Here is a 26,686-nt window from a genome sequence, read left to right on the forward strand (position 1 = left end):
GGCCCGGCGCGCTGTGGGCTCGTCACTGGCGGCGGCCGCCGGGGGCTGTAGTTCTGGGCGGGGGCCCGGCGGAAACCATCGGGCCCTCCCTCGGCCGGGCGGCGGGAAGAGCGGCGCGGGCTGGGTGAGTGAGCGCTCGGCGCCAGCAGGGCCGGCTGTGCCCCGAGCGGCGGCCCCTGCGGGCAGCCCTGCCCTCCGGCTGTGCCCGGGGCCGCTCCCCGCCGAGCCGCGGCACCCCGGGCGGAGAGTGCGGCGGCTGCCCCGCCGCTGCCCGGGCTCGGAGCGCTGCACCGGGCGTGAGGCGGTATCCGGGGCCGGCAAGGAATGCCGGTGCCTTCCCAGGCTGGCAGCTGACAGGGCGGTGGGGCTGTAATGTGTTACTGCTGTGCTTGCTCCGCGCTGTGAGCGGCCGCGCTGCGGGGCCGGTGTGACCTTCAGCGGCCGCGGGGCCCGCACCGGGGGGCGAGGCGGCGGGGGTCGTGGCACCGGGATTCGTGGCACCAGGGCTCCTGTCACCGGGGTCATGTCACCAGGGCTCGTGGCACGAATCCCTGTCCCCGGGATTCGTGTCCCCGGGGTTCGTTGTCACGAGGGTTCTTGTCACCAGGGCTCGTGTCACCGGGGTTCCGTCACCAGGGTGCCTCTCACCGGCGTTCGTTGTCACCAGGGCTCTTGTCACCGGGGTGCCTCTCACCGGGGTTCCTCTCACCAGGGTCCCTGCCCCCGGGATTCGTGTCCCCGGGGTTCGTTGTCACCAGGGTTCCTGTCACCGGAGTCCGTGTCCCCGCGCTGGGAGGCAGCGCCCGGTGGCATCTCAGTTGTGGTCCCTCTCTGTATCGAGTGCAAGGAAGTTTTGGCTTTTATCAACTTTACTTGATGATTCTGTTAAATTCTGATTAGCCAGTTAAACTGAAGTGCAAGAAAATGTCATTGATTTAGTCTGTCGACCCTCCCAGTGGATCAGTGCCATGTGGAGCAGTGCCATGCTCGTGTTGTTATTTTTTAATGTGTTCCTCAGCTCTTGCATAGGTGTCTATTTCTTGATCATGTTTCAGTTATTTTTGACTAATGGCGAAGAGTCTGATGCAAATGCTTAATATCCTATTAAAATAACTTCATGCATCATTGCAAGGCCGCAGTCAATTTTAGGTTTGTTTTCAGGTACATGTTGTCTTTCAAAAGATGTAGCTCTGACTAAAAACAGGCAGACTTCTTTCTAATTACACTTCTAACCCTGAAGCTAAAATGAAAAACAAATTTTCTAATATCTCAATTTTTTCAACTCTATAGTGGCAGTGTCAGCCATTAGAATTGTATCAATTTATCAAATTTCTGTGTATCTGAAAATGCCATTTGAAGAGTGTTGGGAAATCACAGACTTTTCTGATTGTGCTTTGCCTCTAACATTGGGCTTCTGGAATTAATGTTGTACAGTAGGAGTGCTGCCTTTGAGGAATGATGTGTGTGATTCATTGATTAGTTTTCCAAGATGACAAAACCATCACATTTTCACGGAGATGGCTACAAAAAAGAAGACATCCTTTTATCTGGTTTGATGCTAATGATACTCTGGGGACTTGAGTCATGTAGATCAGTCTGGTTTATTCTAATAAATAAAGAATTGTAACTTAAAATGCTGAGTACTGGCTGGGGTGTTAATTAGGGAACTTAAATCACGTCCTTGGGCAAACTCAGCCATGCATCAGCTGGAGGCATTAGTGATTTCAGTTAAATGTTATTCAAGTTCCCATCACGTACACTTTATAGAGAGCAAGCTTCAGCTTTAAAAGAAGCTGATTAGAACCTTTAAGAACACTTGCCTCAAGAGCATTTACTGCATTTTATACTCTAACCAACAAATATGCAATTCATGATAGTTCTTGGTTCCCCTGTGATCACAACATTACTACATGTATAGATAATTTCTTCTGTAACAAGAAAACCTGCAAAAAAAGATGTATACAGATAGTAATGTTTTGATTGTGCATTTACAAAAAAATTAGGAATTAATAAAACTTTATATAGGTCTTTAATGTAGGTAACAGTCATAGTTTCAAGTTAAGTTAGACTTCCATTAAGCATTTGCTATTTTTGCATGGTGTGCTAAGGGTGATACAGATGAACCTCCAAACATGTAGGAAAAAACTAAATCATGACTGTGGTAGTCAACAGTATACATGTGTACATAAAGCATATATACACCTAGTTAACTGGTAGTGTCACCACTTTGGAGAATATGGGCTATTACAAATGACTGACAGAGTAAGTGAACCTGTAACTCTGGATAAAATGGGATGAGGGAATGTTGTGGCCAACTTTGTGATCCGCTTGCCCTTGTGATCTTTACCCTCCCCTCTGAAGCCTCACACCCACCCCCCCATTGAAAACAGGAGATGTGGAGGGGGCACTGTTGCTGTTCTGCTTTCTTGCAGTTCCTTTCTGAAGGTCTGTTGCAGATTTGTTAATTATTTTTACACCTGCATTGTGTTGGCATAGTCTTTTAAATATTTTTTCCTTACATGAGAGGAACACAAGCACTAAGTAGGTTTCTGCAGGGATATTACTGACTGAAAATGGCAGGTGTGAGGCACACAGGACAAAGTTTGTCTTCACACAGATTTGTTTTTGAGTAGATAGTCCTTTGTCCTTCATCTCATGCTGTGTAGCGTTGAAGGATTTGGCCTCTGCTTCTGAGCATAGTCCCAGGAATGTTTTGGCACCAGTTCAGTGTGGTCATGTTTGCTATAAGAATAGAACTGTTTCATTATCCTTGAAATGCAGAATATGTTGATTGTTATTAGCTGGCAGGACAGCATTCCAATTTTAGTAATGGAAAAAGTACTGTGTTAATGACTTGATACAATTTTCTTAATTGCATATTTACATAGCAGTAAAATTTGGCATCCCAGAATAATACACACTCATTCAGTTGGCTTCCTTTCGGAAAATGGATGTTGTCTTCTCTCTTAATCAAGTTAGAACTTTTTGTTGTCAAAATTTTGTCTCACTTGCGGCCTAATGTCTTACATCCTGCAGTTGTGCAGAGGAGCAGATCGAGTTTAGTCTTTCCAAGCGCTCTCAACAAATGGAAAACAGCAGCAGGAATAACAGCATATTTATCTTTAAGTTTGGATGTTGTCAATATCGATGCCAATATTTTGGATATGTTTTTAACTTTCTGTGCACAAAGAAATTAACACATACATTTGTTTGTCTGTGGTTTCCTGTTGTAAAGCAACTGTCTGGCCTTTCTCATAATTCAAATTTAAACCAGAATTCTCTAGTTGGTAGACTGTCTTCAGAATTACATTCTGATTTGAGATGGCACAACTGTCTTTCTGCATCCCTCTTGAGTTGCAGTTACAAAGACAATTTTACTGCTTTATAGCTATTTTCTTTATAGTTATTTTTATCCAGCTGTTTTTCTAAGGCTTTACTTAGAGAATGGCTTTTGCAAGTTGATCTTGGCTAAGGCCTTCTGACTCATTGAAGGAAAAATTAATGAAATCTCCCATCATGTGTTCAGGATAACTCATTTTTATCTCTTTGCCTCTAAGATCAAACCATGTGTTGAATTATCATTGGTTTAATGGAATATGTGCCTATTGTTTCAGTTTTTCTTTTTTTTTAACATGTACATTATGATGGCTTGCTGTTTAGGAGACAATTGATGTATTTCTTGTAATGCTTTTAACATGTTTTTCCAGCCTTTTTTTTTTGTTATGCTTTGATTTTTGTAGAATTTTCACTAGGATTTTGTCAGGTCCTGTCATAACATTGGTAAACAGCAGAAGTGTTGCTTGGGTCATAAGTGATAGCCCTCCGTGCTTTTAGAAAACTTTATTGTATGAATGGGCCCAGCATTGCCTTTTTTATAGTTCCTTTTCCATGCACAGATAAGCCAGCAAGGCTGAGAGCAACTTGAATTTGGTGGGGCAGATACAAAAGGTGTAGGGCTGGTTCTCACTCTGCAAGAAGTTTGCTGTACACACTCCTGGTTTAGCTCACTGTGTGAAGCCACGTGGGAGTTGAATTGTGAAACACATTCTGGGGAGTAAAATTTAATTTAGAGAGTATAGAAATACAGAGAGGGAGGGAGGGATGGATGGGTAGATAGATAGATACATACATACATACATGCATACATACATACATACATGATAGGTAGGTATATAAAGTGTTGTCTGATGTTTCCATCTCACTTGAGTCTTCCCTGAAGGAAGCCTCCTGAGAGCACCACTCCTGCACATGGGCTGTTCTCCAGTGTTCCAATCCCCCTTGGTTTTTCCATGTTCAATTAACCTGTTAGTAAAAGATTCAAATGTCACTGTGAATTTGGCATATGAGGGGTTAGGAGGACAAAATTCATGAGAAGTAGGTCAGTGTAGAATGAGTGTAATAAATTGACAGTGAAAAATAATCTTTCTAAACAAAGATTAAAAGTAATACCTGATAAAATTTTCTGGCTTTTCTTTTGGACCTGCCTTTCTGCACAATTTCACTGTTTTAATTTCTAGTCCATCTTTAAAGCCATGTTGTAAATTTTATGGGGTTTATTAAAATGTGTTTTATTACAGTTGTAACTTGCAGAAGGAACGCTGTTAGAAAATCAATTTGTAGCTGCAGTGCAAAGGAGTCATGGGGTCACTGTCAGGGTGGCCCTGCACAGTGCATTGGCTGGTTGAATTTCTACAGAAGTTGCCCCATGGTACACAAAACCAAAGCTGTGAGAAGCATTGAAAATGCAAGCATTAACTTTTATGGTGTTTACTTATCTAGTGAACTTCTCAGAGATTTTATAAGTGAGTTTGCCCGTTCAGTTCAGTGCTTGGTGTTGGCCTGATGCTCTAGAAAACTTTAAGCCAAAGGACTTTTTTTCTTTTTTTTCCCCTTTGGCTGAACTGAGATTGACCTGCAACAAACAGTGTTTCTGCTTTGCACTTAGAGATTAAATCCAATCCTGAGAAGAAGCAGCAATGACTTTCCATATTTGAAACTCAAAGGGAAAAGGTTCAGTCAAAGTTGGGAAGAAACTGTCCTGTGGTGCTGGACATTATCCAGCTCTACACTGACCCTTTAGGTTACAAAATAAATTCATCTTGCATCTGTGTATCTACAGCAGATCTTCCTAGATGTCTTTTTCATGCTGTATTGAGTTGTTTCAGAGGAGGATGTGTGTGTATTTTGTGCTTTTCAGCAATCCACTTAAAAAACAACCTCTAGAAAAAAGTCACCAGCAAGTGCTGGGAGCAGCTGTACATTCAGGTAGAAAATGTCTCTGAAGTCTCAGTCTTTCTGTTTTCATCAAATGTCTAATATGGGCAGTAATTACAAGTGGTACAAAGAGTACATATATAAAGAAATAAATGACAAAACAAGAAGATACTGCTCACAAGTAGGAGCTGACCTTAATGGAAGGAAGTTCTTTCTTGGTCTCCTGCCAAAGTCTAGAAGCAGATGAAGTAGCAGGCCCCAGGCTGCACTGTCCATTTTGATCTTGTCTAATGAGAGGTTGGTACAGACAGTGAGACAAACCTCTGATTGTTGTGCTTGATGATCAGAGATCTGTTAGGAGCACATTTTAAATTAATGTAATATTTCAAGAGAATTTTGTGTTTACAGAATGTAGGAGGAGGGAAAATGAGACTTCTTTTCTCTTTAATTTTCTGTTTTTCTGTCATCAAGAACTGCTCTTGTATTTTATATGGAAGGTGATTAATCAGTCTTGGCAAGGGAACAGCATAATTTTTATTTTATTAAACTGTTCTGATAAGTTATCTGAGTTAGTCATGATAGTTTCATTTTGTGGTTTGCCTGAGTCTCTGCTGAAGAGAAAACAGGAATTCTGTCACGATCCACAAGGTAAATTTCTGATAGGTCTAATTTCTAATTAACAGACCCAAAAAGGGGAAGAGATTAAATCAGTCATATCAAACTTACTTTTTTAACAATCAAAATGGTAAGAATGGTGGGTTTGGAATCCTGCCTTTTGAATCCATTGCTTTAAATAGACATAGTAGCCTGAAGAAAATCTCTGCTTAGTTGGAGCTCCTGTCCTTTTACATGAGAGGGAAATGCCTCATTTCAGTGAATGACTAAATATTACTGAGAGAGGAGGAACAGTGTAGACAAATAATTGGCAGACTCGATGCTTAAGATGAGATGTTATGTCTGAAGGAAGAAGATGTATTTTAATGCTACATTTTACAGATAGTGTGTAAACTGAGGATGAAAATGTTTGTTTACTTGTTTTTTTTGAAGTTAATTCAGACTGAGAGAGACAAGCCACATTATCTCTTTCTTTTGAAAGAGTGAAATCTGTTAAGCTTTTGCATTCTCTTTGTTTTACTTTTAGATGATGTCTGAGCTGAGGAGCTGGATCCTGTAGCAATTTCTACTGATCAGTAGTAGCTCAGATGAAATAAGAATGCCCTGAGGTGGCAGCAGATCTGGAGTATGAAACAACCTACAGAAGTCAGTTGATGCCAGATTTGTGAGTGTCTCTGATGGCTCTCATTTACTCTGTCTCTAAACCAAAGCCATCTTTTTACCAAAGCAATCAAAGAATGGTGCAAAATTTGACTACAGAATGCTCTTTCCAAGGAAGTGACCTGTGAAGGAAGAACTCATGAGTTTGGATCACAGAGGCTTGGAGAGCATCCCTGGTAAGTTGAAGAATTACTATTACAAATCCTGAATGTGTCTAATGTGTTATAAAGCATCAATTTGAAGACAACCTTATGCTTCACATTCTTTGCATTGCTTATGTGATGCCACAGAGGAACAGAAATGGGCAGTCCATGTAACCCCTTTGCAAAGTCAGTGTGAGTTGTGAAGTAACGTTTGTAAACTTCCCAGTGCCAGTAACCAACACTGGCATTTTTTCCGTTGAAAGATACTGAAGGTGATCTTCAACTTTAGTGGAAATGTTGCCAAGATAATCATCATATACCTTTGATAAGCAATATTTTAGCAACTCAGAATTAATGTTTCTTTATTTTCCCAATAATTATATTTAGGTTAAGGAACATGCACACACACATGACACAGAAAGAGTTAAACTTCAGTTCCAGCATTTTGAGTATCATGTTTCTCAGGGTGTTATTCCCTAAGGATGATAATGGAGTTTTTTGTTTGTTCCCTGATTTCAAAGCAGTATTCAGTTGATTTTTGTAGTTACTTTAAGATTGTTTACATCAATGTTCATTATCAAACAAATATCAAAAAATAAAAGAGAAGAACAAGAGAAATGTGAATTTCCTTCAGAAAAGGGAAATGTAACAACCAGGGTAAAGTCAATTAAACTTTAGAAAATCAACAGCTGCTAAAATGTAGATCTGTCTGTGGTATAGTTCAATGATGAGGAAAAGATCTAAACTGAAACTCATTACATAAATCATATTCAAGAAGTTGGAGGGACACATGGCTAGACCAGCATTCCAGGAAGTTGTGGGGTCACTTTGGGATGAGGAACTTAGAAATACTACAGTGTAAATCAAGTATTGATTGAATAAGTATCCTGGTATTTTCTCTGGTACAGAACGATTATTTTCAAATATTCTGAAGGCTTATGAAGTATTTTATAGTACAAAAAATGTATAATACTGTAGCAATACTGTTAAATTTTACATACATTTTATAATGTGCTATTACTGTCATTTTCTCCCTTTCAGATGTCTGCTCCAATGAGGACCTTCCTGAGGTGGAGCTGGTGAGCATGCTGGAGGAACAGTTGCCAGATTACAAGTTACGAGTAGACTCTCTGTATCTGTATGAAAATAAAGACTGGATTCCACCCCCTGCTTGCCATGGCCGTCTGCCAGAAATCACTTCGCCAGCTCCTGATGAGGAGTCCTTCCGTTACATGAGTGAGTATATCTGGGCCTAGGATATTTTCTTTCTCAAATATTGAAGATAAAAAAGTAGATGTAAAGTTAATATTAGGAAGTGTTCAAATCTGGAAAACATTTGGGGTTGGTAGAAGAGAAGGCTGAGTTCTGGGGAAGTGCATACACAGTTCAGGACTGCAGTTCTAGGGCTGACTTAGCATGTCCCATGGCTGCCTGATGATCGGATTTCACACCAATAAAGGGGTGGGAACGTGATAGTGAAAAAGTGGCAGGAGGCTGGAATTGCACCAGAACAGATGTAATGTAAGAGGTAGGGAGTTTGCAACAGCTCTGGTTTTGGGAAGGTTAATGATGCTGTGTTTGTTTTAGTGCTGTTAGCCCTGGTGTTCTGTGTCAGTGTTGTTTGTGAAATGCTGTTCTGGAGATAGGAAAGTACAAATGCCAGATAGGTGGGTACCAGGTCAGTGCTGTTCACTGCCTTCCCCTTCTGAAAATACTTGCTAACTTATTCCTATCAAGTCATAAAGAAGAAAATGGACAGTTTCAATCACATGAAGAAACCTTTGCTGAAAATCAAATGTATGGAAGGCTGCCAAAAAACCTGAACATTTACTTGCCTGTAGTTTCACATGTTTTTGTGTGAGGAGAATGCATTTTAATCACTTCAGAGAAATGGAGAAGTCCTGATTCTTCCATATATTGGAACAAGCCAAACAGAAGAGTGAATTTATATCTAATGTGGTATTTATATATAATCTGTAATGATTGTCTCTTCCTTGTACATGTCACCCCTCTGAAAGGTTTTTTTGAAAGGTTGCTGTTTGTACTTCAAGCTTCCACCCAGGGTGCATAGCGAAGGACTAAAATATAACCTCCTAAGAGTGCAGTGCTCAACAGTTTAAAGCAATCTTGTTACGAGTTGAACGTGCAGGCTTTGAACTCTTTTAACTGTAGAAAGTAATCAGAAAGCCGCCTAATGTTTATTGTTCAGTCTGTTTCTGATAATAATATTGCAAGCATGGATGATTTTGTAGGAGTGAATGCTTTTGTAGTTCACTGGAAGCAGCTGTGTAGTCAGTGGGGTGTGTACTTGCCTCAAAGTTTGAGTTATAAAGAGGAGGGATCAGAGTCTATCAGACAGAACTTGACATCAAATGCGGCTCTGCTGAAGTTCGTGGTCAGCACCTGTGTGCTGAAACACAGGGCTCTGAGAGAAGGACCTCCGTCAGCATGAGCTTGCACTTTTCAAACTGCTGTGAGGGAGTGGTTTTATCAATGATGTTTTCATGGAGCCAGTCCTGTACTGTTTGGTGGTCAAGGTCCTGCGGAAAGTGGTGTGTTCCTGCTGGACCCAGAGAGGGTGGTCCCAGACACACACAGGTCTAAATCCAGATCTAGTTATAATTGTGGCCGAATAGCTTGTTAGGTGAAATTTGTATCCTTCTTTTTGTTGCCTGGCTTTGGGAATAAATGTAACAGTCAGTGATACTCTTGAAGCATAACATGGGGGTTTATGTGCATATCTTCCTTCCCCTATATATGTTTGGAAACATTTTTATAACTTTTTCCTAGAGAGCATGCTAAATCCATGGTCTGAGTGAATCATCAGTTGAGAAAAAAAAACAACACAACAGTTATTGCACTTGAGCTCCTCCTCTTTTTATGGCTGGTGCTGCCTGTTAGAAGGTTGATCCCATGACCAGCTGAGTGCCCACAGGCAGTGTTTTCAGTGAGGTGGAAGAATATTTTCTGCTTCAACTGTGGTAGCAAAAGAAACTCTGAATTACAAAAACTTTGTCTTTAGAACTACTTTGTGTATGTGAATAAAGGGAAATGGCACAACATAAGAATTTTAACCAAAATGAAGAGTTGCTTGTGACTTTTGCCTGGCAAGGTGAGTGATTGCACAAGTGCATGTTCACAGGAGAGAATTATAAAAAAACTATGTTTGATTTTGATTCTGTACTGTGAGAAAATAACAAAATTTATATAAAGCTAAGTTTCAAAGCTGTTAGTTCTGTGATTTGATTTATCAGAGTAAAGATATTTGCTTTTGATTTTAGTAACCTTGAGACCTGAATAACCTTGCATGGAGATAGTCTAAATATTAAGGAGACTGGATAGAAACTTGTAACTTGAAGTCACCTGGTAGGAACAGTTGCCACAGAAGAGCTGGCTATAATCTGCCTGCAGTGGCTGTAAATTACTTATGTAAGTGTAGTGAATTTTCCGAAGACTAGTAAGCCAGGTAAGTTTGGAGTCCCCTCTCAGCAACCAGAGTCAGCAACCAAGCAGTACAGTAAAACTGACCTCCCAAATGCATGTTATTCTACTCATGGATACATATTTAAAATTTTGTGAAGAGTTTCTGTTTTTTTCTCTGCTTAGAAATACAATTAGTAAGTGGCAGTCTTGTAAGTTCAAGGCTCTTAAATACTTGGAACAGCATGTATTGGTTTTTCATGCTACTGATCTACTTGATAAGAAAGTGTTTTGTTTGTTACATTGATTTCTTTTTCTGTTAAGCTCTTAGAGAAACAGTTCAGTAAACCTTTTCCTTCTGTATTGCTCTTTCTGTTCTTCTGTCTTTCAATTTGTCAAGCAAGTTTCTTTCTATGCTAAAGTGCAACTTAGTTTTGTTCTTAGCATAGCCATAGTGTTACAGACTGCTTATATAAGATGAGCAAATAAAGTTGGTGCACACTTCAGCTTGGCACTTCACTATCTCATAACTAAGTGTGCAGAGCTCAGCAGGAGCAAACAAAGAACTGAGAATACCACTGTGTATTCAGGGTGAAATCAGTGAGGTTGAAACAAGGTAAAAGCATGAAGGAAATACTTACACCAAATTCATAGTAATCTCATTTTGCAGTTCAGTGATGGTGGAATAAGTTTCAAAACAGGTTAACTTAGACCTTCAGTTGAAGCAGATACTGCTGCCTTCTTCACTTTCATGATCCTGATGCCATAAAGCAAAAGTAGCAAATTTCTGTTGAACTTGGACAAGCACAAGCATCCATCACCTGCTGTAGGGAGATTTATAATTCTGCTCCTGAGGGAAATCGTATTTAAATGGTTCCCTAAAAGGCTTAATAAAGTTTTAATGGTGTAAAAAACATGCTTGCACCTACATTTATTTCTCAGTTGTAGATGCATGCCAAAAATTACCTATTTCCTTACATTTTAATTCTTTCTCCTCTTTGTTCTCTTCCCCTCCATATCTGTAATTTTCTGTCACTCCAGCTCTTATTGAACTTCCTTCCTCCTCCTTGGATGGATCTCACAAATTTGCACAAGGTAATTAAGATATCTTTGTTACTACTGTCTTTCTCAGAACACAAACTAGAGCAGACCAGTGCTTTACATTTTAGCACTGTGTTTTGTTCACAGTTGTTGCAAATTTTTCATGCTTTGTTTATTCTTCACTCAGGCCTGTTCTTCAAATCCTACTTGTTCTGTTTTCTGGTAGTTGTACAAACTCTTCAAACACTGAAGTTACTCAATTAGTAAGATAGGATTTACTGCTACATTTACAATTATCTCATCTTTTAAATTTTTTTCCAAAATGGTCAAGCCCTTAATAAATGCATTTTCCTGACTAGTCTCTGGGGTCTCCATACTTCCTGTGTATAGCTGTCACACACACTTGTGGGAATTTTGTTTCAGGGTTAAAGTATGTATTCACATTTTATTTAGACATGCTCCAATATTCTCTGCCCCTTTCCTCAGCAGGCTGGATGATTTAATTGCTTAGCTGTATTCAAAGAGTTGATATTTTTCTCCTTCTTCTAAATTTGAAGGATGTGGAAGCACCTCAAGTGTTAGTTAATATTGCTGAAAGCTGTCAATGTTCAATACCTCGTTTATCAGTCCCCCAAATGAGTATTGTTTTATATTTCTGAAGCTACGATGCCTTTTCATAGCCTCTGCTGTTTCATAACCTCATACTTCCAAGTTCAGCTCTCCCCTTCCCAGCCTTGTATTTCAGCTACTCCAGTAAGCATGTTTGTCTCTCTTCAGTTCTTGGCACAGGTAATGCTGACCAGAAAGCCTACAGTGATGCTGACATGGTCAAACGTCTGTTAGCTGAGGTATGTTTGTCTCTGTAATGCTGTGTTGGTGTATTTGAGGAAGGGCTTTATTCAGCTCCTGGAATTTCTGCTTCAGTTTTCTTCAAGAGCTGCTTATCGAACACCTGGGTAATGAGAAGCTGCCCATGTGCCATCTCAGAAACAGAATTTAACAGAATTTAACAGAACTATGGGCACCCGTTGAGCCAGTAAGTGTAAGAAAGAAGCAGCTTACTTCTGGTTTCCTCTGGCTCTTCTGCTTCTGCCCCCTCACCACTATTCAGGTTTAGCAGCCTGGTCTGGAGAGAGTGTTACTTGAAAGACCACAAGTAATTGTGGCTTCTTTGTATAACTCAACAGAGCCCACATAACCTCTCCAGTACTCAGCACAAAACCCAAAACTGTCCCCAGGTTTGGTGCTGTCCCCTCCTCCTGTTGCTGCAAATGGCTGTGAAAGACAATGCATTGTATGGAAAAACACAGATATGGGTGTGCTCTGGATCCAAATGATGAAGCTTTAATCATTGATGCATTAGAGAGTGAAGGGGGATCTCAGAGTGATGATGCATGGAGCAAGAACTAGGAAAATCTAAAGCTACTCTGAATTTAAATCTCATATGATAAAAAGGAGATGTTTGTTCTCATTTTGTGAGCAGAAGGATCGAGACCTGGAACTGGCAGCTCGAATTGGACAAGCCCTCCTTAAGCGAAACCATCTGTTGATGGAACAGAATGAAGCACTGGAAGAACAGTTAGGACAAACTCTAGACAGAGTAAGTGATTGCTTTTCTTTCTTTTTTTCCTTTATTTAGGGGTTTTTTCCCATTTTTTACTCTCTTTTTTTTCTATTTATGATGGCACCAAGAGGGTTAATAGAAATGTATTATTTCATTGTGACAGCAGGTGATTGGTGCTCTCAGACTACTGAAGTGTGATTGGATGTAATTCTCCTAATCATCCTTGTGCAATCATCTTTCTCAGTACAGAACTGGACTATCAAGACTATATTGTAATTACTGAGAAATAATGAGAATGTTAGATATCATGAGGGTGTATCAGAGCATCAGTCTGATTTTCTGCCATTAAACTAAGAATTTAATAATAGAAGTCAGAATAAGAGCAGGTATCTGACATGACCTGCTACGTAACCACTTCACAAGTAAGGCAACAGAATCCTGATCAAGATCTTCACTCTATATCTTTTTGTAAGCACAAATTCTTGATCAAATACTTTTTTGTTTTTCTTTCTTAAAAAAGAATTAAATAGTTTGCAAATAACCCTGTGGTCAACAGATGAAGTCTAAGTTACAGTGAAATGGATTCAGCTGCTTGTATAAACCAGCATGCTGGTAATAAAAATGTACTCGTAATCAGCTGTAGGACAGCATAAACTTACATAATCATATAAAAATTTAGATATGCAAAATAGAATTTTGCTAAATGAGATCTGTCTCTTCTTTTGTTTTTAACTGTCCTATGGTTCATTTAATGTGCAGACTGGAGGGTACCAGTCTATACATGTAGATAATTATCTCTCAGTCCTTTTCTCCAGGATTCAATGTACAGAAAATCAAAATGATAGTTAGCATGTTAAAATGAAAACATGTATCAAAGCAGCTGGGAAATTGATTTGAAATATACTATTTAAAAAGTATGTTCTGCTGGTCATTTTTTATGGTACCTTGAATTCTCAGTCTCCCTGTAAAATTACGATTTTTTGAACTTCCTGTAAAATAATAGAGGTGGGAGCTGTTCTTTAATCTCATTTTAGACTGGAGCAGTGACGTTCAAGAGGCTGCATAAATAATACACTGTAATATCGTATATCTGAAGTATCTTTCACAAGAAGGTGATCTCCATTTGCCACAGGTTAACCAGCTGCAGCACGAGCTGTCCAAGAAGGATGACCTGCTGCGCATTGTTTCGATCGCCTCTGAGGAGAGCGAGACGGACTCCAGCTGTTCCACACCCCTGCGTTTCAACGAGTCCTTCAGTGTGCCACACGATCCACTGCAGCTGGATGTCCTGCAGGACAAGCTCAGAGAGCTGGAGGAGGAGAACCTTGCTCTTCGATCCAAGGTACTTCTGACTTACAGTGTTTGCTATCTATGAAACCAATCAGGGTGCTTAAAATCCAACATCTGGAAGTATGACTATTTTGTGTTGCTGTATACAAATCATACCAAGCACTTCCCCTCCACACCCACATCCTTCTGTTTCCTTCATTTCTCATTATCTCCAGAGTTCTCCAGTAGTCTAAAGTAAACAATAAATAGATGGCGGAGGAAGTGGATACCACACACAGACCAATGGTGATCAAGTGAATGCCCATTTATTACACACTACACACGGTATATATATAGAGTTAAAGCTACGTTCAGTTGGTTAAATTGTACCTCACACCATATAACTGCAAATCCCTATTGGTTATAACCTATATCTCACAAGTCCAATGTTTTGGAGAACTCTCCTATATGTTTTCAAGAACCTCTCCGGTGTGCTGTGAGAAACCTGAGGAGCTTCCATGAGAGACCTCTGGGGAGTTGCCAACTCCTCCAAGCAGCTGTGACTTTGTTTATTCTTAGCTGCCTTCAGTCTCACAGTATCTTATATAGATCAGAATTGCTCATGCTTGATTTTTCTGTACCTACAGTAGTCTTAGTGCATTTATGATACATGAAAACATAAGTAAGCACCCAGCAAAAGTATTTGGACCCATCAGGACCTCAAGCTTATGTGACTTGTTTTGGTATAAATCTGACCATGATTAGCAGGAGTATTTGGGAAATTCCTTTCTGCTGGCACTACATTTTCATCAGTTGATATTTAATATTAAGGGTTAATAAGCTTCTAATTCAATTATTTTAGAAACACACTTGGTTTTGACTGTGTGATTAGTTTCTGTATTTTAACTGGTCTCTTGTGTGTATAAAACATGAATATACAGGTGCTGTGCCATTAAAAGTATTGAGAGTAAATGGCCAGAGAAAATAATGGCTATAAAAGTCATGGAGCCAACAGCAATGGTTCCAAGAAGTGCAATCTACAGATGCAGTGTCTTTTCTTTGGTGGTGAAGAGTGGAACTTGTGAAATAGGACACTGGTTAAAAGTGGGTTCTTTTGTTGCTTTTAAGGAATGCGGGTGTTGTTCATAGGAAGGGTGGGAGATTTTATTTTATGTGTGTGGTGTTTTGATTTTTTTAATGTGAGCCTTTCCCATTATAAGCTTGTCACAGCACTGCAACAGAAACTAGATCCTTTAACATCAACAAAATATACTTTTCCCCTTGTTTTGTCTCCAAAATACTCACCCTGTGATGCACATTCTTCCTAAAACTCTCTGAGACCAGGTGGATAGTTTACTAGTACTGTAGGATAAGAAGCAGAAGAACAGATTGCTTTTATTATGCTCCTAACCCTCTACATGATTGCACAAGTTTGAAGACCAAGCAGGGATTAATTTAGTCTACCTTGGTATGAGAAAATGGAGTGAAAAGAGACTGCTATCATTCTGTGGTACAACATAACCTTCTTTGACTTGAAATAGGCTCAATCATAGTGAGCCTGTATTTGCTTTTTTACTTATTTTCATGTGACAGCTTTATGTAAAGAGCTGTGTTTGCCTGCACTTGTAGCTGTACTACCATTTGCTTGGATAATCTTTATAACCATTTACTAAGTTTTGTGGTGTGTCACTCACTGGCTCACAGTCCTGAATGGAGATGACTTGTCTGTGCTAAGTTTAATATTACCATCCTTACAATGCAAACAGAAGTGGCAATCTAGTGTGCTTGATACTGTTTAGATATGTTGTGATACTTGATCTCTGGCCCAGAACATTTACAGTCCAAACAGACTCGGTGGGAAATATGGAGAAAAGCTGTTCTACCAAGAGCTTTTCAATTCCATAAAAGATTTGGCTAGCATCATTCACTTTTCAAGATTTTTTTTTTACCTTAAGAAGTTTTGAAGTGAATGTAATTGCTGCTTTCTGATTACTGTGTTGGTTTACTTTCCCTACCAAATTATCTCTTCTTGCAAATTTTTTTTTTTATTAGAGCCAAGAGATCAGGTTTTGTTCATGTGTCTGTGTATCTTTCACTCAAAAGATCTATAAAATTCAGGGAAATGGGTTAAGGTGGAAAAACCAGTTAGGAAGTGTGACCAGAAGAACAGAAATCATAAACAGAGGTGAGAGTCTTCAGTTGCAAGAATTTTAGAAATAAAAGTTTATAACATTGTCAGTAAACTGAAATTGTTATTGATAAAACAATAATTTTCTTGAAGGCTTGCCATCTGAAGACAGAAACCATTACATATGAAGAGAAGGAACAGCAGCTGGTCAATGACTGTGTCAAAGAACTTCGTGAGTATCCAGGCTGCATCTTCCAATCAATCACAAAATGGTATTTGAAATACCTACTGCCTACACCTTGTTAGTTAACCCGGAATCAGAAAATGAGCTTCAATAATTTATGTCACTCAGTCAAGACTTGCTCTTTACTCATGTCTAAAATTGTTTCTGTATTTCATGAAGCTTCACTCTGGCTTTCAAATTTAGGTATGTATATTGTGTTTGTAGAGAAATTGAACACAAAGTCTAATGTCCATAAACTTCCTATACTGAAGCCTACAGACAAGGAACAAAACATTCATCTTTGTGTGGTGTGTTCAGGACACTTGATACTGAAATGTCACAGACTCTTAAATCTGTGAACTCCATTATTTTTAAAATATACATTAGGAACCAAAGCATTCAAATTATCGAGTGTTTTATTTTGTATTTGCTTTGGGCACTGCTTATTTACATTGAGTTTTTAGCTACTGTTATAAGTGCATGGGGTGTTTTTTTGTGGTGATATGTGAACTGGCACTACCTATTTTTTATCTGTAGTCATTTGATATGTACTACTTCCTTTGTGCATAATAACCTTAAGCCTATATTTTAAGATTTTTTTCTATACAACCACCATAAAGAAGACTGGGTTGCTGCTTGACTTTTCTTGTTCCAGATGACCATAAAATACTACAAATTTATACTTGGTTGAATTTATAGTTGGTTAATTTGCTCTGATCCCTCTGGGAAAATATATATGTTTTGCAAATAGAAGCTCTGCTGTTGTTCTTCAGTGAGCATGTGTGTGAGTTCACTTTTTTATTCAATTCTAGAGCACATTTAGGCATGCGAGGTAAATTAGACTTGCAGAAAGAACCTTAACCCAAAGGATATGTTGTCTACAGCTTTAAAATTTGCTTTTTCATGAAATGGGATCTATCTGAGCTTAAATGCCCACAGGCCTATAAGCATGACCTTGTTCTGCAGTAAATCAATGAGGTACAACAAGGACTAAATTTGTAGTGTAACCTTTATGCAAGATTGATCAGACTTTCTTATGCCTTTGCAATGCTTTCAGGGCAAGTATGTAAGCAACATTAACTGCATAAAAATATGTCAGGTTTTTGAGTTGCTTTGTCGCCTCACTTGGTGAGGTGCTTGCTCAAAATAAAAAGAAACAGGAAATTGTATTCAGTGATCTTTGGGGAAGAGATGGAGACCAGATTCAAGAGTTTATGTTATGCTTGACAAGGTCTGACAAAATGCCTTTGCTTACAAAGAGTGGTAGTTAATAATAAGATTAATTCAGAACTCAACTTCTTCAGCATATTCCAAGTCTGGCCTTGCTAATGAGGTTTATTTGAAATTCTTTATAGCAGCTTACCTTGAATTTTGTTGTGGTCATTTCACATACCTGCGATGTGTATTTCAGGTTCTGCATACTTAGCTCTTAATATGTTACACATGCATTTGAAGTTAACTCCTTCTCCTCCTCCTCCATAATCTTTTCCTTATGGGTGCTCTAAGGCACTTACGTATTACGAATTGATTTCCTAAGAGTATTGGTTGTTTTTGCAGGTTGTTGTTGACTTTCACTCATCTTTGCTGGGTTTTGTGTTTAGTTTGGGGTTTTTTTTCACGTGTTGGAAGAAGGTCTCTACTAAATTTCTTTTATGTTTGTAGGGCAAACAAATGCTCACATTTCCAGGATAACAGAGGAGTTGTCAGAGAAGAGTGAGGAGGTGGTTCGCTACCAGGAAGAGATCTCATCCCTCCTGTCTCAGATTGTTGATCTTCAGCATAAACTCAAAGAAGTAAGAGAATGCTGATCAAGAGTGTCCGTGTGTGTGTTTGCAGCATGTGCTGCCAGTGCTTCCAGCAGGTAAAAATTTACCTGCAAGCCAGGGGGTTACACTGCAAGGGAGTGGCTGTTCCAGGGAAGTGTGGCAGAGGATCAACCTCTTGGGGACATCAGCTGAGAGAATGATGAGCACCCCTTTGTGCTTTCAGAATGTGATTGAGAAGGAGGAGCTGAAACTTCACTTGCAAGCTTCCAAAGATGCTCAGAGGCAACTGACAGCAGAGGTACTTAAAGCTTCTATGCATATACCTTTAGATAAATGTTTGGAATAGAATACAAGAGAAAGAAATCAGAGAGAGAATGGGAACTACTGCTTTTTAATCATATAGGACTTTTAATATTCCATTGTGGTTGAAGTCATATGATTGGAGAATAATTATTTTATTTAAGTCCACATAATTTTGTGGTTCATGGGAGTATAAAAGGCAAGGAAGGTGTTTCAAGTAGGGAGGTCTTACTATTATTAGTGGTTATGGAAAAAGTATTAGTGTGAATATTACTGATTATATCAACAGTACTGTAGCTCATTAGATTTTAGAGCAGTTCTCTTTTTTTTGCTTCTTTTGCATCAGTCGTTATTGTATTTGCAGTTTTTTGGTGTATTTTTCTTTGGATTTCATCATACTTTTTCCTCCTTCAAATCTTACTATAGACGTCACGCTTTGTCACTAAAAGCAGTACAGGTGCTCTGCCAACCTTGTCCATTCCAGATGCTGGCACGTGCCGTGCAGCTGGAGAGTGTCACAGTGTTGAATCAGCCAGTGTGGGTTTCTGTAGGAGTTCAGTCTGTTCCATTCTTTGAAGAGATCATGCAGTGCCCTCTTCTCTTCCAGCTACACGAGTTGCAAGATCGGAACGCTGAGTGTCTGGGGATGCTGCACGAGTCCCAGGAGGAAGTGAAGCTGCTGCGTGGCAGGGCCAGCTCTGTCGCTTGTCTCTGCCACTCACAGTCACGTGGAGCATTTCCTGTGGTAACAAACTGCTAGCACAGCACACACCAGCTGGCACACACGGGCTGTAGTAGCTCACAGGAGTACAACCACCATTACAGGAGCTGCAGCAGATGTTTTGGAGCAGGAAAAGGAGCTGATCTAATGGTTTTTGAGTTCTTCAACGTGTAAACTTAAGAGAATTTTATGTATTTGGAAACTAACCATTCACTTGACACATTGTGATATTACAATTATTTTTCCTTTTTATATGCCATTTCTGTTTAGTAAGGGAATTGGCATGTTCTACAACTTGTGCTTAGTTGTGCTAGTGTATTGTTCAGTGTTGATGTGAATTTTATAACTTGACAGTGTTTTTCAGAAACATGGCATCTTTTCAAGAGTTCAGAGACTACTTTTTTATAGTTTATGATTTAATTTTATGTCCTTGTCGGATTAAATTTTTAGCATCATGAGTAATGCATGACCCAACTAACTGCCAGAGATGACTAAACTAATGGAAAAGGGTTAAAGGCATTTATTTTCCTCTTCGTATTAGTGTCAGGTGTGTTCTGATTACTGTACTCCAAATATCTTGGCTGTGCTGGGCATTTGTCAGGTTTTTATTGGTTGTTCTTTGTACATGTACATGCTTGGCATTGTAAGAAGTGCTCTTAAAATTGTAGCTTAACTAAAGAAACCAACATGAAGAGTACATACTGAAAATGCAGATGTTGCCAATGAAAACTGAACCCATACAGGTTACACATGCGTGTAGTTATGGTGGAAAACTGCCCCCCATGCCCTTCCTTCAGAGTCTGAAGTGTACTGATACTGGGGAAACAAAGGGAGGTTTTTAAAAGTGATCTTTACAGATGTTTTCTGCTAAAATTGTTAGAAGAAAGACTTCAATCTAATTTGTCAACTCTTGTGATTTTCATTTTTCTCTAGGACTCCCTTGCAGCAGAAATTGAAGGGACAATGCGGAAGGAATTGAGTCAAGCTGATGAATCTGTTCTTTCCAAGCAAAAGTATGTTTTCAGATCTCTGTGTGCTATTTTGATATTTTTCTACAGACTTGTATTAACTAAGGTGAAACTGATTTCTGGGAATCTATAATTGTGTATATTCTCTCTATAATAAGTTTTTAACTTAATAAAAAGAAGTTTTAGTACTTGGTAATCTTTCCAATTTTGAAGCCTTCTATTCTTATTTGATTCTATGAAGAAGTTGGGAATTTGCTAGAAGGATGTCATTTCATTCTTTAAATACTGAGATTTTTTGGTGCAAATTCTCTGATGCACAGGACTAGTTTTATCCCTTTTGATGCCCATACAAAAATTCACAGGCAAATGACATGATAGCTGAAAGACTGATAACAGTTTCCAAAACCCTGAAGACATGTTCCTGGATCTCATACTTCCAAGCAAGAAATAATAAGTACAATATATGCTTCTGAAAATTCTAAAATAGTTACGAGTAGAGGTTCAGGTCTTTTAAGTTGAAATAAGTGGTAATTCTGATACTTAATAGAATAGTTCTCTGCAGACTTTTGAAAGTCTGTATTTCAGAGCTTTTTCTTTATTGTATCTTTTTTGCTTCTGACAACCACTTTTGTTTGCTTGTCTTTTCTGCAGGGGCCAACAGAAGCGAGTATTTGACACTGTCAGGACTGCTAACATCATTCGTGGCCGCTGCTCTTCCTTTCCTGCCCCACTGCCAATCCCCGGATCTAATCGGTCAAGTGCTGTTATGACAGCAAAGCCCTTCCAGTCTGATGTGCACCACTTGGAGAGCCACACAAGGATGGCCCAGGGGAGCAGCTCTGAGAAGAATTTGAAGTAGGAAACACATCCTGTTATCTTCTTCCAAAACAGATTCAAAACTAAATCCAGACTGGACCTCTAATGTAATGGTTTTAATATGTGTTGTAATTTGATGTTTGTCACAGAGACACTCATATTCCTGGCCAGCCGGGAAGCCCTGGAGACAATGACTTGGCCACAGCTCTGCACAGGCTGTCCCTGCGTCGTCAGAACTACCTGAGTGAGAAGCAGTTCTTTGAGGAGGAGTGGGACCGAAAAATGCATTTGTTGACTGAGCAGAAAGAAGAGGCCAGTGACTTCAGTACACCAACAGAAAGCTCTTTTTCCCCAGGGACAAACTCTGAACTCACTGACCTCTCTGCCAGCTCTAGTAATCTCCGTGTGCTCCTACCAGAAAAGTTGCAAATTGTCAAACCCATTGAAGGTAAGAGGATGATCTTCCTCCTCTCACCAGCAGAAAATGATTTTAGATTTGCCAACTAAGTCCTTGTGGGTGTGTGTATAGCTGGGTGTGATGTGCAGTACCTGGCAGCAGAAGTATGTGGTAGGCTCCATGGCAGCCAGCTCAGCAGCATCACTGTTTGCTTGGCTTTCTTACCCCAGGCTGAGTGTTTGCTGCTCCCTGGCACTGCCATCCTCTGTGTGGATCACAGTGTTGGCACGAGCTGCAGTTGTTTTGATGGTGAATTCTTTCAACTCAATACAATAGTAGGTAACAGCTTTCTAAATCTCTTCTCTTTCATCACACCAGGATCTCAGACCCTTTTTCATTGGCAGCAGCTTGCTCGACCTAACCTGGGCACCATTCTTGACCCCAGACCAGGTGTTGTTACTAAAGGCTTTACCCCTCTGTCCGATGACACTGTGCACCACATCTCTGACCTGGAGGAGGACGATGAGGAAGGAAGTGAAGAAGGCATAACATTTCAAGCACAACAGTCCTTCCCAGAGACACAGAAATGTGCACTGGCAAAGCCAGTGGCAGGGATTTTCCTGCCACCTATTACTTCAGCAGCAGTACCACTCACTGGTAAGAGGCATGGTTAGGGATTCTTCCTGGTTTTATTTTGCAGTGTCCTTTTTTGTATGGAAAGTATTTGACTGTGTGACAATGCTGTCTTTGCTTTGTTCTTGAATTTAAAAAGGACTAAAAGAATTAGGCATGGTAATAACATTGTCTTAAACTTTGACTAATTCTTATCTGCCTTTATTTTTACCCTCAATGGATGTAAATTCTTCACGTTGCAGCTTCAAATCCAGGGAAGTGTCTGTCTTCAACAAATTCCACATTTACCTTTACTACCTGTAGGATCCTTCACCCATCTGATGTCACTCAAGTTACTCCCAGGTATGAGGACTACTGACATCCTAAATATTTCTGCAATAGTTACTTTCTGGCTTCTGATATATGGGCCAGTTTTAAAAAATGCAGAGCTAAGCAACACATAGGATGTTACTGATACAAATAGCTGTAATTAGAAAGGGAAGCTTGGTATTCTCTAGAATGAGAGTTAAAACAGGTTAAGGTAACTTAAAAGAAGTAAATTTTAATTCTTAAGTAGCAAATGTCTTATATACATAGTGTTAAAAAAAAGATTCTATGATAATTTATTTTCCAATTCTGTCTGGGTTTTTTTAAACTAATTGGACAATCATCTAATACAGTACAGGTGATCACAGAAAGTAAATTCGTTGGTATTTTGCAGAAAAATAATTCTGAGTCTACTAAAACTGAAACTATCACAGCCAATAGCTATAGTTTGCTTTTTCTTGAGTCTTCTGTGTAATAATACAGAGCAGAGCAAGTATAAAGATGTCTAATGTGCGTATATTCTGTGTTTCATTTTCATTTTATTTCAGCTCCATGAGTGCTCCATTTTCACTGGGAAACACGGGCAGCAGTACTGGAAACTCAGTGGTGAGCACTCCAGCCATTCCTTACAGACTGAGTATTGGAGAATTTCTCACCAACAGAAGAGACTCAACTACTACTTTCAGCAGCACAAGCAGTCTGGCCAAACTTCTGCAAGAACGAGGCATCTCTGCCAAGGTTTATGACAGCCCCATGTTAGAAAAACTGCCTTTGCTGCAACCCCCTCGAACTCTTCCCATTCCTTCTACTCCACCCAATTCTCCATCGCGTTCACCCTGTCCTTCCCCTCCCCTGTTTGAGCCTCGAGTGCATCACTCTGAAAACTTCCTGGCTTCCCGACCAGCAGAGACATTCTTGCAGGAGATGTATGGCCTGAAGCCCTCCCGTAACACAGACATAGGCCAGCTGAAGATGAACCTGGTGGACAGGCTGAAGAGGCTGGGCATTGCCAGGGTGATCAAGCCCTCAGAAACACAGGACCATGGGAAGAACCAGGGGCCAGAGGTTGGTTTGCATAGGCAGGACTCAGCTGGGTTTTTAAATGCAGGTGGCAACTTAATGTCAGGACTGAGAAGAAACCAGAGTCTTCCGGCCATGATTGGAGCACTGGGAGCTCCAGCTTGCACACAGTCATCCAAAATGGGTATACTAAAGGAAGACTAACTGGCCTGAAAAATGTTTGACTTAGAGCATGGCAAATAATATGAGGGGTGAACATCCAGTGCAGGCATCGCTAGATGTGTTACAGAAGAGTTGGAGAAGGCATGTGCATGTTAAGGATGTGGGAGAGACAAGTGTTGAGATTAAGGAGCAAAAGAACATTGCTTGGGTTTGAGAAAGAAGGCTTTTGTGGGAGATGATAAAGGAAAAACCAAAGTTTAATTTTGAGACCCTCTTCAGCATCTGTCTTAACTTAAGCAAAAGACTATTGTAGACACTGTCAGTGTTTTAACCCTTTAAACTGTATGTGTAGGACTGTCTTGCAGGTATCCTACGTTTTTTCCACCATATGACCATAGTATTTTACTAGTTGTTAGCAGTCAGGCTGTATAATGTAAATACCTTATTAAAATAACTGTCAGTCTGACCAGCAATATTGGTTCAAATTCCTCTCTGTAGCAAACAAATATGAAATCTTCTTTTATTCTTGCATTTTCCATTTCAGAAACTGTGCTCTTTTGAACTCATCCCCATTTTGAGAAGCAGGGGAGGGAACATGTAGGTCTGTGTTAGAAAACAACACTCCAGTTTACAAACACAGAAACTGGTGGTCAGGATTTATATTTTGAAATAGTGCAGTTTTGCTAGTGAGGTATTAACAGAAGTTAATTTTTTCCCAGAGCTTCTGAACGAAGCACACAGAGGAACGTGCAATGAATAAGAATTAAGAAGCAGGAAAGCATGTACTGGGTGAAAACTTCAAGCTAAGAAATCTTTCCAAAGTGTAGTGTGCATCTGTTTAAATGAGGATATTTTTGCACACACACACACACACACAGAAATATCTCAGGCACATTTCAGTATTGCAAAAGGAAAGAAACCCAAGGTGCTTGATTCAGGGTTTCTTTTTATTTGGCATAAGTGGAGAGCATTTACTTCAAGCCAAGTGTTGGAAGTTCAGTAACCTGCCTCTTCTCTTGACAAGTAGACATTCTGTGTGTTTGGGAGTTCTGCAGTAAACTTCATGCCTTTCATTCGCTTAGAATTTAGGCAGGACTTGTTTAAAAGATTTTGTTAAGGGCAAAATTTGCCAGTCTGTATTTAGAAACAGGAAGAAAAAAAGATGGTGTTCTTTATAGCCTTTAAATGCATATTGAAATCCAATGTTTTTATGATGGAGTGTGTTTCTGAACATAACTGAGGCAGACTCTCCAACTCAAAAGAGAACTCCATTTTAGAAATCTGGTTTCTGAGTGGTAATCATCAAAATACCACTGCCCATGCTGCTTTTTTGATTCCTTTCTGTCCAAGGTTCTAGGCATAACTGAACACTGTGTACCTCAAAGAAGGAAGAGTCCCCCAGAATTGTTTGGAGGAATGGGTCTTTGCTAGTGACCTGAATGGACATAGGTTCTTAATCTTCATGTAAATTTTCACTCTGCCTATCAACATTACAAAATTATTTCCACACAATTAGATGAAACAGTGAGGTTTCCCTTGCCTGCAGGTGTAGGTGGGACAGAAGTGGTGGCTGTCTGGGCATGTAGTGTGAAGAATGAGTGCAATTACACTGGCTGGCATTTGCTGTAAGGCATCTCCACCACAATCAGCACCCTTGTTGCTGCAGGGCTCAGAGGAGTAGGGCAGGAAAAGAAAGCTTCTTAACCTTGTTTATAGGAAATTTGTAACATGGCCTTTCTGCTTTTACAGTTCTGTAGATCTTGTGATGACTCTTTGATAAAAGTTTTGGGGTTTTTTTGTAAAAGGAAAAGGAGTAACCACTTCAAACTTGCACAGGGTTTCTGAGCAGAAACTTGTCTGTCAGCAGCGCACAGAAATATTCAGGAACTCCTGGAGTTGCCTTTTGCTCTTTAAGCAAACTCTTACACTTATAAAAGGTTATAATTTTATTTAAGACTATATACGGGTTCATCTTGTTTTTTAAATGAAAAATATTTAATTTTTTCCTCTAAGTATTTATGTTTGTACGTACTTGCCTGTGTCTTGCCTGGCTACACAAGGTGAGTGGTAGGAGGGTCTGCAGGGAACTCAGACAGGTACATCTGCTCTGTACCTGCAACTTGTGGGGAAACGAGTTAATGAGACAGTTTGCTGTCAACAGGGAAGTGTGTAGCCTGTCAAAGTATGTCCATTTCTTGTGTGTTTAGTCTAGGAATACATGTAAGTTACAGAAGGTATTACACTGTGCTCCTAACTGGCTTCATTAGATAACCCCAGCCATTGGATCATTCTGTGTGTTAGCAGAGTAGCCAATCAGCTAAGGCAGAATTCCTCTAACCTAAAGGCATATAAATTAAATGCATGTTTCTCTGTGGGATGCTTCATATTCATAGCCCAACAACAGAAACTGGTTCAGTTCAAACAATACTGTGGATGTCGAGAGGTTAGTAAGTTGGTTTTCTGTGGGATGAGATCTAACATCAGATACTTTGCATGAGGCAAGAAGGAAATGGAAGAACCTGTGTAACATTGTGTTTGTGTGTTTATCCAGTTGGTCAATGCTGTGGTGCATTGCTGAAATTCTGTCATGCTTTTGTACCTGTGGATGGTCACTCACATTTCGTATAGACATCCCTAGCTTGGAGCAACAGGGGAAATTCATACTTCTTCCAAGTTTACCATTTTGTGCCAAATCCTAGAAGATAAAGGGGGTTTTTAATAACTTGTAGTTTCTGAGAACATTTTAGAAGTTGCCATCATTTCAGAACCATTTGGCTTCTGTTGTCTCCTGTAAGAGAGGTGACAAACTTGCATGACTAAAATAGCTGAGATCCTGCACCAGACCTTTTGTTTGAGCGGGAGGTAAACCCAGAGGGAATGGAGAATTGCATTTCAGCAAGGCTCTGTTATCTTGCAGGTTTGAGTCAAACACAGATGCTAGAAAGGACTTAAACAAAGCACAAACTTAAAACTTTCTAGTTTCACTGTTTGTTTTTGAGAAACTCAGTGATACCTGCATGCTCAAAATACCTGTGGTCAAAGTTAAGTGTAGAACAGCAGCAGAGAAGGAAGAAGAGTAATTGGGTTTGGGCTTCATTTGGCTGTTACAGGAGGGGATTACATACAATGTTTAACAGTCTGGGATTTTCATGGTATTTTTTCCATCTGCTTTTTGCACTTACTGTTGTTTCTGGAATGTAAATTTGATAATAAACATGTATAACATGCCATTTTTCAGTATATTGGTCTTCTTCTGTGGTTTGTTCCAGATGTCATCTTCCATACTACAGTGTTCTATAACAAACCTAAAATTAGGGGGA

The 26,686-nt window shown here is 39.7% G+C and overlaps 1 protein-coding gene across 5 annotated transcripts; it reads left to right on the plus strand.

Annotated features, from left to right (window-relative positions):
• Positions 1 to 3: 3 nt before the first annotated feature.
• On the plus strand, positions 4 to 26,606 carry TRAK2 (trafficking kinesin protein 2). 5 transcript variants are annotated; one of them, XM_071561873.1, is made up of 18 exons: positions 4 to 124; positions 6,356 to 6,665; positions 7,674 to 7,868; positions 11,094 to 11,147; positions 11,871 to 11,941; positions 12,577 to 12,693; positions 13,790 to 13,999; positions 16,208 to 16,286; positions 17,940 to 18,070; positions 18,267 to 18,341; positions 18,951 to 19,088; positions 19,998 to 20,077; positions 20,684 to 20,887; positions 20,998 to 21,092; positions 21,204 to 21,296; positions 21,624 to 21,902; positions 22,121 to 22,220; positions 22,733 to 26,606. In XM_071561873.1, exons 2-18 carry the CDS (start codon positions 6,629 to 6,631, stop codon positions 23,406 to 23,408), a joined length of 2,634 nt encoding a protein of 877 aa, XP_071417974.1. In that variant the 5' UTR covers positions 4 to 124; positions 6,356 to 6,628; the 3' UTR covers positions 23,409 to 26,606. The 5 variants fall into 5 exon arrangements, with proteins under 5 accessions (XP_071417974.1, XP_071417971.1, XP_071417970.1 ...); XM_071561870.1 differs by having other exon boundaries at positions 6,356 to 6,493; positions 6,604 to 6,665; positions 20,998 to 21,296; XM_071561869.1 differs by having other exon boundaries at positions 20,998 to 21,296.
• The last annotated feature ends 80 nt before the right edge of the window (positions 26,607 to 26,686 follow it).

Source organism: Pithys albifrons, chromosome 8, assembly GCF_047495875.1.
Source record: "Pithys albifrons albifrons isolate INPA30051 chromosome 8, PitAlb_v1, whole genome shotgun sequence".
NCBI lineage: Eukaryota > Metazoa > Chordata > Aves > Passeriformes > Thamnophilidae > Pithys > Pithys albifrons.

Coding starts and splice junctions, on each gene's coding strand:
- TRAK2 (XM_071561869.1), top strand. CDS start 6,629: ATGAGTTTGGATCACAGAGGCTTGGAGAGCATCCCTG. Junction 16,287..17,939: donor TGACTGTGTCAAAGAACTTC/GTGAGTATCCAG, acceptor TTATGTTTGTAG/GGCAAACAAATGCTCACATT. Junction 18,342..18,950: donor AGAGGCAACTGACAGCAGAG/GTACTTAAAGCT, acceptor CTTCTCTTCCAG/CTACACGAGTTGCAAGATCG.